Source organism: Anomaloglossus baeobatrachus, chromosome 2 (genome assembly GCF_048569485.1).
Source record: "Anomaloglossus baeobatrachus isolate aAnoBae1 chromosome 2, aAnoBae1.hap1, whole genome shotgun sequence".
NCBI lineage: Eukaryota > Metazoa > Chordata > Amphibia > Anura > Aromobatidae > Anomaloglossus > Anomaloglossus baeobatrachus.
The window spans coordinates 549,799,510-549,812,270 of record NC_134354.1 but is presented as its reverse complement, the minus strand read 5'-3'; the positions used below and the strand labels follow the sequence as shown (position 1 = coordinate 549,812,270).

The 12,761-nt window shown below is 39.8% G+C and overlaps 1 protein-coding gene across 1 annotated transcript in view; it reads left to right on the top strand.

Annotated features, from left to right (window-relative positions):
- TNFSF13B (TNF superfamily member 13b) overlaps positions 1–12,116 on the top strand; it is a 62,932-nt gene extending 50,816 nt beyond the window's left edge. Inside the window, 1 exon segment of the mRNA XM_075334340.1 lies at positions 12,004–12,116. Coding sequence (XP_075190455.1) covers positions 12,004–12,116 — 113 coding nt within the window.
- The last annotated feature ends 645 nt before the right edge of the window (positions 12,117–12,761 follow it).

Here is a 12,761-nt window from a genome sequence, read left to right as displayed (position 1 = left end):
ACCCCACCCACCCTGCCGTGGAAGTGTTCTGCTTATGGCTAGCAGCATGTGGGTGGAGCCACAAACTACCCAGTTACCGACTTCCATTGAGGTTCGGGTCAAGCTGGGGTCACAAACTAAACTTTAAGGTTCGACTGTGCCCTTCAAACCGAACTTCCAAAGGTTCGTTCATCTCTAGGGGGTGAACTCATTCACTGCCTTGCTATTTTCCATTTTTGTGCTTTTGTTTTTTTCTACCCTTCTTCCAAGGAACAAAACTTTCTTATTTTTCCAAATTTTTCCAAATTTTTAAAAGGGGGGATTTAAAATTGTGGGGGTTTTTTTTACATATTTTTAGAAACATAATTTTTTAAATTTCTTTCTGTATCTACTAGAAGTTTTGATTGTCCGATCGCTTGTGCTGTATATAGTAGTGAAAGGGTTTTTTTTCCACCATAGAAATGCTTCTGCGATCATCCACAACTATTGATTTATGTTGATATGTCCAGCCTTTTTAAGTTCAAAACCTAAAAATTGCATTTTTTTTGCAGAATATACCAAACTGTTGGTTTTGCCACTCCTATTAATTCAGCTATCTCTCCGATGGGTACCTTCTTTTTCAGCCTAATGATGGTCTGTTTTTCTTCCATGGAGAGCTAATTTACCCAGACGTTGTGGGTTCACAGCAACAAAATGCATATAACACACCTGGAATCAGCTCCAGACATTTTATACACTTAACCCCTTAACCACCTTGCCTGTTTTCACCTTCCTGACCATGTGTCATTTTCAGAACCCTTGAGGTGCCTAAACAGTGGACACCCTTTAAAAGTGAAACCTGTTTTGGAAACTTCACCCTTCAAAGAATTTATCTAGATGTGTGGTGAGCACCTTGAACTGCAAAATGCTTCACAGAATTTTATAATGAGCTGCAAAAATTAAAAAAAATCCATTTTTCCCACAAACATTGCTTTTGTCCCAAATTTTGTATTTTCACAAGGGTAACATCAGAAAATGGACCGTAAAATTTGTTGTGCAATTTCTCTCGAGTATACCAATATCCCACATGTGGTCTAAAACTACTCTTTGGGTGCAGAGCAGGGATCAGAAGGGGAAGAGCACCATTTGACTTTTGGAACACAATATTGGCTGGAATCAATAGGGGATTCCATGTCGCATTTGCCGCTGATGTGAATAAAAAGCCGAAAACCCACAAATGTGACCCTAGTTTGGAAACTAGATGTGTTGAAAAACTACTGATTGGGTGCGGGGCAGGGCTTGGAAGGGAATGAGCACCATCTGACTTTTGCAAAGTAAAATCAGCTGCAATAGATAGCGGACGTCATGTTGCAATTGCAGAGCCCCTGATGCATCTAAACATTGAAAATTCCTCATAAATGAACCCATTTTTGAAAACTACACACCTCAAGAATATTTATCTAGATGTGTGGTGAGCATCTTAAACACCCAGGTGCTTCACTGAATACCCAGTGACCCATAAAAATAAAAAAACTACATGTTTCTCACAAACATGTTGCTCTTGCCCCCAATTTTTCTCACAAAGGTAACAGGAGAAAATGGGCATTACAATTTGTTGCACAATTTCTCCTGAGTACAACAATATCCTGTATGTGATGGAAAACCATTGTTTGGGTACATTGCAAGGCTGGGAAGGAACACCATTTGACAATTTGAATGCAAAATTGGCTGAAATTGATAGCAGATGCTATGTTGCATTGCAGAGCCCTGATGTGTCTAAATTGTGTAACCCCCCACAAAGTGAACCTGGTTTTGAAACCACCCTTCAAGGAATTAATTTAAAAGTGTGATTAGAAACCTTGGTCCCTCAAGGTCCAAGCTTCACAGAACATTGGGCTGCGAAAATGAAAAAAAATATTTTCCCCACAAACATTTTCCTTATGCCCCAATTTTTTTATACTCACAAGGGTAACAGTACAAAATGGATTATACAATTTGTTGTGCGATTTCTACCCTAATACCTCATATGTGGTGGATAACTACTGTTTGGGTGCAGAGCAGGGCTCAGAAGGGAAGGAGCACCATTTGACTTTTAGAATCAATAGCAGTTACCATGTCACATTTGCAGAGCCCCTGAGGTGCCTAAACTTTAGAAACATCCCAAAAGTGACCCCTTTGGCAAACACCCTCAATTAATTATTTAGAAGTACGGTGAGCAATTTTGGGCCCACAGGTGCATTACAGAGTTTTAGAACGTTGAGCCATGAAAATTTAAAAAAAAAATTTCCCACAAATGTTGCTTTTGCCCCAAAATCTTTCATTTTCACTAAGATAGAAGGAGAAAATGAACCGTACCTTTTATTTTGCAATTTCTGCAATTTCTCCTGAGTACGACAAGACCTTAAATGTTGTGGAAAACTACTGCTTGTGTGCATGGCAGACTGTAAGGTTATGGCTTGCAGCTGTCATGGCACATTAGCATAACCCCTGAGGTGCCAGAAGAGCAGAACCATGTATAAATGACCCTATTTTGCAAACTAAACCTCTTAATGAATTAATCTAGAGGTGTTGTGATCATATTAACATCACAGGTGGGTCACAGAATTGTATACTACCAAATATTTGCTTTAGCCCCGAATTTTACGTTTTCAAACAGGGAGAAGGGAGTAAAATGGCAACAAAATTTGTCACAAAGTTTCTGCTGAAAGTGACAATAGCTCACATGTGGCTGTACAGTACTGTTTAACCACACAACCAAACTCGGGTGGTAAGCAGGTCTATATGATTCTTGGAGAACACATTTTTATAAAATAGTGTTCAGACTCCATATACAGAGCTCACTCAAAAGTGCAATAAGAGCATATGGAGTCTGCAAACTATTTTGACTTCATGGGTGTTTTGCAGGAAAAAAAAAAACACACACAGTGGAAGTTGCTGAGTGAAAATTGCAAATCTTCCATTGTAGAGCCCAGTACATTGTAGTGCCCAGTATATTGTCACCAGCTTGTGCTTCTGGAGACATGAACCCCATAAATTAAGCAGACTCATTTTGCTACAGTGCTGACAAACTTGTGGATGCAAAATGAGGTTTAGGCACACTGTGGGACTCAGAAGTGAGCGAGACATTAGGATTTGGGAGCACAGAATTAATAGGAATTCTTTTGGAGGGAGGTGTTTAGCTTTTTCAGAGCTTTTGTGTTACCAATAACGTGGAAACACCCTTTATTTCCATTGACAGATGACTGATGGAATTGAGTGATGAATTGTTTTTTTGTGGATTGAATTTAAACTTTTTGTTGAGAACATTTTACATAGCATTTTGGACCATAATTATCCACTGATCTACCCTAAGCACTTACATCGAAGTTTCCATCTAAATCTCCGAATGTCATAAAGCAAATTAAACCACCAATCGACCCATTTACTATGATGATGTAGCAGAATTACTCTGACCTCTGTACAGCGGTATCTGTCTTTTCAAAAGTGCACAAAACTATGGTCGATTGCATTTTCATGCACACTTAGGCCCGTTTCACACGTCAGTGAAAAACACAGACGTTATTCACTGACGTGTAAAACACGCACATGTCCCTCTGTGTGCCGTGATTCACGGCACACGTGGGTTATCTACGTGCAATCCGGGCTCCGGTCTCCGTGGTCCGTGATTGCACATAGAGATTAACTCACCTGTGCCCGCTCCCGCTCTCCATGGTGCTGATCGCTCCCGCGGTGCAGCATCCGGCCGGCGCTGACCCCTGCAGCAGCTGCTTCCGGGTCGGTTGTGTCATGCATTCATGAATATGCACGACAGTAATGAGTCGGCTCAGAAGCAGCAGGCAGAACAGGCTACACAGAGCGCCGCTGAAGCCGGGTGAGTAAAAATGATTTTTATTTTATATGCACGTTTTTTTCTGGCATGTGTTTCATGGATCACACGACTGCGTGGTCCGTGGGACATCAGTGATGCCAGAAAAAAATGGACATGTCTCCGTGCGGTAATCACGGACACGCAGGTACGCCGCATGGAGACACGTTCAGTGAAAAATCACTGATGTGTGCACAGACCCATTGATTATAATGGGTCTGCGTATGTCAGTGATTCTGGTACGTAGAAAAAAAAGCACAAGCGTACCAGAATCACTGACGTGTGAAAGGGGCCTTAAAAAAAGTTTGTTTAAAAGAACTGAGAGTCCTCAGTAGTTGATACCTTTTAAAGGCTAACTGAAAAGATGGTATAATAGCAAGCTTTCGAGACTACTCAGGTCTCTTCATCAGGCATGGTATAAACACAAAATCTGAAAAGTCACATATTTATACACAACAGGACATAGAAAAGTGCAGTGAAACCCCCCCAAAAAAATAACAAGTCCTGTGAAGCAGAACTATCACTATGGCAAGGGCGCAAACTGTTGTGGCCATAAATATTGTTGTGGTTCATAGATAAGCAGTGTGAAAGTTTTATTGCCCTCTGTATGGGGTATGGTCCAGGCTGTGATACCCCCCCCCCCCCCCCCCCCCCCCGGATCCTCTGAAGAGCACATTCCTTAATTGATGTAAAAAGATATAAATCCATGAGACACATTCATTCCTGCTCTGAGCAAAACATTCAGGAATGAATGTGTCTCATGGATTTATGTCTTTTTACATCAATTAAGAAATGTGCTCTTCAGAGGATCCGGAGGTATCACAGCCCGGACCAGACCCCAATCACAGGACAATAAAACTTTCACACTGCTTATCTATGAACCACAACAATATTTATGGCTACAACAGTTTGCCCCCTTGCCATAGTGATAGTTCTGCTTCACAGGACTTGTTTTTTTTTTTCACTGCACTTTTCTATGTCCTGTTGTGTATAAATATGTGACTCTTCAGATTTTGTGTTATACCATGCCTGATGAAGAGACCTGAGTAGTCTCGAAAGCTTGCTATTTATTACCATCTTTTCAGTTAGCCATTAAAAGGTATCAACTACTGAGGACTCTCAGTTCTTTTAAACAAACTTTTTTTTATCTCTACTGGCTAACAAGGTACAAAGATATATTTTACCTGTATCATGCACACTTAAAAAGATGGACATCACCAAATTATAGCCCAGAGAGAGTCCAAAATGACTCTCTCTGCCTCATTACCGAGGCACAAAGATGTTCCTATTGGTACTAATTTGGGCCCATAACATTATTTGATTGCTTTCTATTCCAATATTTGGGAGGCAGAATGCACAAATACTAGCAATTCTGAAATCGTTCTCTTTTAAATTCCATTCACTGTGTGGTAAAATTGATAAGAGCTTTATTCTTTCGGTCAGTATGATTACAGCGATACCACATTTATATAATTTTTATATGTTCTACCTCTTTTACGCAATAAGAACAATTTTATAGAAAAAAAAATGTTTTTTGCATTGCTGTATTCTGAGAGCTACAGCTGTTTTACCTTTTTTCTAGCGTAGCTGAATAGCAGCTTTTCTTTGCAGGACAAAATAACGTTTTCAGTTATACCATTTTTATTTACATGTAACTTTATAATCGTGTTTTATTCCGCTTTTTTAAGCCATATGGTGAAAAAGCATCATTTTGCCACTTTTTTTGTTTTGTTTTTTTCAGTGCTGACTGAGGAGGTTAACTAGTGTGACTTGACTCTTCCGGATACGGTGATACCAAATATGTGTACTTTTTTTTTTAACTTAACTATAAGTGTTTATTGGCATAATATATTTTTTCTTTTTTTGACGTTTTTTACTTAGTCTCTCAATGGGACTTTATCTTTTATTAATATGATCCCTGGTATAATGTATTGCAATACATTATACCGGTCAGTGTGACCATAATGTGCCACGGGGGTGGTAGCCATGAGCAAGAGACTCGGTTTATTTGCCCCAACATGCTACAGAAAATAGGTGTTGCCCTGTGTGTGTGTGTGTGGTGTTGTTACTACTATGGACACCTTCACCTTCAGGTCTGCCACACTCCAGCATCCAATCCTTTTGTCCCCAAGTTGAGGAAAACAGACAGGTTGGTAATAACAGAGTTTATTTGGCAATCAATTCAGGTACACAGGGCAGGCATTGTACTTTATGGACACTTCTGTATCCTACAACGACACATTCATCATGGTTACAGGTGACAGCCCTTTACTTGTGTATACAGGCTGAACAGATTAGGTGAACCTCCATCTTCCCTGTACATGAACACATGGGTTAATGTGGTACGATATGAACCCTGCACCCAAACTACTGACTGTGATCCCTGACAAGAGCTGCTCTTAGAGTTGCTACTCTCTTCACATGTCCACAGCTAGGAAGGTCCTTTTCTTTTCTAAGGTCCCACGACTTGTTGACACTGGGACTCACTTATCTCCCAAGTCTCTCTCTCGAAGGCTTCACCCACCTGCCTGTGTGCTGGATCTCGGTCATGACTTGTTTCTTTTTGCTGATCTTGCTCCCTTGCTCTCTATAGGTCTCCACAACATACTAACTACCTGGAAACACAGGCTCTATCTCTGCACTCTAACACCTCTCACTGTGGGCTGATCCCAACTGTTTCTGACCCTGCAGTCTGTTGCTGGGTAGACTTAATCTTTCACCCAGTACTGTGCAAACATAATACCTTACCAACACTGCTATGCTTTAAAGCTTAGCCTAAAACACATACATTACATTATCAACACTACATCTTATACATTAGTATTAGTGATTGGTGAATAGTGAAATATTTAGGTTTGGATTATTCATCTCAAATATTTTGTACTATTTGTATAGAGGTCACAAATAATGAATCTAATGTAAGTCAATGGGAAATTCATAAATATGTAAATATGCTGAAATTAATGGAAAAGTGCTGAAATTGAATGGGAACATAATGGGGAAGATGCCTGAATGCATCTCTGAAACACAGGTCGCTTCTGGGAACAATATTGTCAGAGTATTATGCTGCTTTGACATGAGGTCCTCTGGCTTTTTGTGATTATCCAGCTATGAGCTTTCTCTTAGCTGGTTATCAAAAATAGAGGCTCCCCCATGACGTTTTGCTTAAAATTATTTAAATATACAATGAAATAAACCCGTGGGCTGCTGCCCATTTTTGATAACTACCTCAGATAAATCAGACAGCTAGGGCTGGTATTCTCAGGCTCGGAACGTGCATGGTTATTGGGCCTTCCCCAGCATAAAAATAGCATCCACAGCCACCGAAAAATTAGATATGCCAATTGTGGCACTTTACCCTGCTCATCCCGGTTGCCTGGTGTGGTGGATATCGGGGTAATATATGAGGTTGATATCAGCTATAATTTGTCAAATTCACAGCTGCAATCAAGCACTGGGTTAGTAATGTAGAGACATCTATGAGACTCCCCCATTACAAACCCTGTAAGTAACAAGAAAAAATACAAACACAAAAATACTCTGTTTTAAATAGTAAAAAACCACAACCCCTTTCACCAATTTATTAACCCCTTAAACACCCCCGCAGGGCCGACATAATCCATACTACGTCCTACGACAATCCGGGCTCTACAACAGCCATAGGCCATGGTGAGTGGTGATATTAAAACATTAGAACTCTGGGACATGCTGAAAGCAGTGTGCGAGCTGGCTGAAGTAACCTCAGGTGAACTCAGTGCACTGTCTGACTGTGTCTCACAGCAGAAGCACAGTCCGACAGTCCTGCACTGAGTTCACCTGAGGTCACAGCTGGTGGCTCACACTATGAAAACCACCAGAAGTGACCTCAATTGAACTTAATGCCAGACTGTGTGCCATGGTGGCAGTTCAGTCCGACTGTCTGATTGCTGTGAGGCCTGGAAACATTAAAGGAGCCTTTAAGGTAGACTTTAAGGTCCCTGGAGTTCCCAGCTGCTGGTACATCTGGAGGCTGTGAACACTTACCAGAGTTCACTGCTTCCTGGTGTCCCAGCAGCTGGGAACTCCAGGAACCTTAAAGGCTCCCTTTAAGCCTCCTTTAAGGTTTTTGAGCCTTATTGGTACCAGACTGTCAGACTGCAGCGTGGCCATGTCTTGCAATACAACAATCCAGTAATCAGGCAATCAAGTCACCGGAGTTCAAAACTTGAGTGCTCCCCCACTGCCATTTGTGAAATCAGTTGAACTCACTGCCACACTGTGAGACATGGCTGCAAAGCAATCTGTTAGTCAGGCAGTCTGGACTATTGGATTGCGGGGCACGGCTGCACGGCAGTTCGGCAATCCAGCAGTGGGTGAAGTTGAGTTCACTAAGGGCAGCGTCAAAGCCCAGAGTGTAAACTCTGATCTGACTGCTGGATTGCTGTGCCACTGTGTCCCACAATCTGGTAGTCTGGCAATCAAGCAGTGGGTTCACCGGTGGTCACACTTGGTACTGTGGTAAACTGGCTGTGAAGTCCAGCAACCTGACAGACTTCACCACTTCTCACAGCCAGTTTCCCTGCTGGACTCAGTTTGTCCCAGGAGCTGCAGTGATAAGTCGAGTTTTCCATTACTGCAGCTCCTGGATGTAGCAGAGGTAGGATCATCAAGGGATGTGATGTGGATTAAATCTCACCTGCGGGGGTGTTTTTGGGGTTAATAAATTAGTGAAAGAGGTTGTTTTTTTATGACTTAAAATGAAGTATTTTTTGTGTTTGTGTTTTTTTTTCTTTTTACTTACATGGTTGGTAATGGGTGGAGGTCTCAGACATCTCTCCATTACCAACCAAGGGCTTGATGGACGCTGTGATTTTTGACAAATCCCAGCTTACATTATCATCCCCATATATTACCTCGATTGCCACTGCAACAGGGCACTGGAATGAGCTGGTAAAAAGTGGCACAATTGGTGCATCTAATGGATGCTGGAATTGTGTAGTGGCTGTGGGCTGCTGTTTTTAGGTTGGGGAGGATCCAATAAACATGAACCTTCCCAGCCTGATAATATCAGTCCCCAGCTGTCTCCTTTACCTGCGCTAAAAAGGCGTTAGACCGCATGTGAATTTTTTTGTTTTCACTGCGCCTGCCAATCACAGTAATGGCATTAGCAATGATGGCAGGCAATCCCCGCATGTTTAGTAGCTGAAAATTAGGCGCCAAACATGTGGGGAGGGGACTGGAAACTCAGAAGGTGAATACTAAAATACTCGACAAGTAACAAATATCCTGAATACCTTAATATTCATATGAGTAACAAATAGGGCTGAATACATTTGTTCATTACTAATTACTATACCTGGCATTATACATATCTTTAACACTGCTATACATAAATCTATTAAAGCATACATTATACAGAAAAACAATATATTTAACATTACATCAATACCATTGTTGTCTTCAGGGGGAACATGACAGTCCATCCACCTCTTTACATGACACTGACAGAACGCCTAATAGACTATGCTACTAGCATGGTCTTACAGGCCACCATAGCTAGCAATCCTGGAAGTCATTATTTGACCTTGACTCGGTATCACAACTATCGGGAACACATGATCATATCGCGGGGCTCCAGGTCGCTTGGAAGCGAGTGCGCACTCCCTCTCCTGGCATCCATAATGCGGCAATTACTGTTGATTGCATTCTTTAGGGGGTTTAATAGTCGAGAATGAGGCAGGGATCATTGTTGACTGTGACAGCAGGATGTTGGCTATAACTTACTCCAAGCTCCTAGGGGCGATCATGCGTGCAAAACTCCTGTGCCCACATAATTGCCATGACATTAATTTAAGTCTTTGGTCATGAACCCCTTCCCGACCATGACATAAACTCATGTCACAGGTCATAAAAAGGTTACTTGATGATGGATTAACTAGGGAATAGCCCATGGAGCCTATTAATGAGCTTTTTAGATAATTGTCCAATTACGTTTGGTCCCTTGCAAAAGAAGCTGTTATTATTATTATTATTATTATTATTATTTATTATTATAGCGCCATTTATTCCATGGCGCTTTACAAGTGAAAGAGGGTATACGTACAACATATGTTACATATGAAAAAGCTGTAATTCCTAAACAATTACTCCAATTAGGATGTGAACACCCTCAAATTAAAACTGAGAGTCTGCACTTTAAACACATATTGATTACATAACTGTATCTTGAATATCTTTTGGTTAACTGCTAAAAAGCCAAATTTTGTGCCACTGTCCAAATATTTCTGGACCTAACTGTATATGTTGTACACACACACACCCTACTCTATGCACTGTGTTATATATATTCACACCCTGCCATATTCCCTCTATGATATATGTACATTCGTATTTATCTTTCTCTCCATCTATCCTATTACAGTAGAACATGAATAGTGGGAGCAGGAAATAATCTATATTGTCAGGGCTGGTGTTGTTGCAGCATTCTCCTTGACTGAACACTATGCTTTGGCTGTGTGTAATGCTGGGGGAGGAGATGGAAAGGTTTAGGTGAAATTACAGGTCTATGCTCAATACTGGCTTGCAGTTCAGCATAAGTGCTGATGGGAAATGTAGTAATAGGAATAAACCCGGAACTCAACAAGAGAAATTTGTAGGTGGTGTAGACTTTAATCAACATGACAATCCAATTTGACAATATACATATGACGTTTCGGTCATGGACCTGAACACATGCACTCAAAGATATAATGAGGATGTCAGGGATAGCTATGATCTGTGGAGCCTCGTGCTGCAGGAAGTGTGACCATGTCACTGTAAGATGACATTGGCATGCTGACGTCTGTGATTGCTTGTGGAGTGTAAAAATAAATAAACTGGAAAAAAATTGCGTAGGGTCCCAATTATATTGATACCCAGCACAGATAAAGCAGACATCTACATCCTGCAGGCTCCAGCTGTGCGCATAATATTGACTATGTATCAAAATACAATGGAACACAAAGTCCATGCAGCTTTTTTAAAAAATTATTTAAATAAATAATTTAAAAAAACATCATGTTGTCCCCCAATTTTGATAGCCAAGAAAAAGCAGACAGCTGGGAGCTGGTATTCTCAGGTTGAGGAAGCACATAGTTATTGGCCCCCCAGTCTACAAAAAGTAGCCAGCAGCTGCCCTAGAATTGTTGCATGCATTAGTACGACAATTTCACCGATTGCCCTGTAGCAGTTGCAATTGGGGTAATAAAAGGGGTTAATGACAGCTATGATTTGTCAAAAAATATTTGTCAAAAAAATATCATTCTCCTGTTCAAATCTCTATTTTGCTTCCTTTTAACTTTTTTTAAAATTATTTTTATCCGGGTGGCTGAACCCAAATAGTGACACGGACTTCCCTGAGAAGTCCGTGTTTGCAGTCCGTGCATGGATACTAGGTGTCCGGTACAGACCCAGAACTTTACAGCTCAGGATCGCCCATCACTAGTCCGAAAGGAGCAGATGACTCTAAAAAGAATGTTGTGAACGTGACAACAGAACTGCTGCCAGGGGGCAGAAAGTGAAGCAGAAAGATATAAATCAGCATGAAAATGTATATAGTAACGGTGTGGGTATCTTTAGGGCATTATCCTTTGGCAAAACAGTAACTACTGTAAGTTATGACAGTGGACAACCTCTTTAAGAACTTGCACTTTTCCCCTCCTAAAATTGTCGTATAAAGTAGCACTATTTTTTATGTATTATTGCTTATTTATTATTTTTCCTTGTACTCAGGCATTATCCCCTGATTTCATGCATCCATACTATATTTTTTTCTACCATCTTCCAATTTGGTCAGTTACGTTTTGTAGGAAAAATCATGTTTCTAAATTGGTCCTTGTTGATATTTCATCATCCACCGAGGCTTTGATTTTAACTACAATATTACTATGTCATGATTAAATAAAGAACTATGGAACTCTGAATTGTACACATTGGTGCTTATGAATTCTAATTATTTATAGGTATTATTGTATTTTTGAGTTTGCACCCTTTACTGTGCTATAATATTTATGTGCTACAATGATATATTTTTTTTCTACACACATTCTGCTCTCATATTTTGGTCTCTAATATAGCTTGTTTAATTAGCAGTTTCTCTGACTTCTGAAATAAGAAATCTAAGAAGCATGAACCCAATTTTTATACATTTTTTAATTTTCTAGGAATTGCAAAACTGGATCAAGGCGATGAACTTCATCTTATAATACCAAGAAGCAGCGCAAACATTTCTTTGATTGGACATAGTACTTTCTTTGGGGCAATTAAACTCATGTGAATATAGAGATAAACACATTTTTTTGCTTTTTTCTGTTGTATTGAATAGTCAAATAAAAAAAGTGAAATGTATTTGAAAGTCCAGGAAAAAACAATATTATTGGATCAGAATGTCCCGGAAGAGAATGCTTTCTGCAAGTCAGTGATTGTTACTTCTTGGAATAAACATTTTACTGCAAGTTTAAGAAGAATGGTGAATTCAGTTCACACAGAAACACCCAGCAGTACAAACCAAGGGTATATATATATATATATATATATATATATATGTATATATATATATATATATACATATATATATATATATATATATATATATATAAATCTAACAGCTCAATTTAAAGGGCCATGGCAAGGAAAAAATAGGAAAAAATTAAAAAACAAAAAAAACAAACTAAAAATTCAAATCACCCCCTTTTGAAAATAAAACATTAAAAACAATCAAAAAATACCTATATTTGGTATCCCTGTTTTCAGAAATGCCTGATCAAAATATAAAATCACTTAATCTGATTGGTACATGGCGTGGCAAGACAAAAATTCCAAACGCCAAAATGATGGGTTTTTTTGGTCACCGCAACATTGTATTAAAATGCCATAAAGACGTTGCATATATGGAAAATTGTATAATTAAAAATATCAGCTC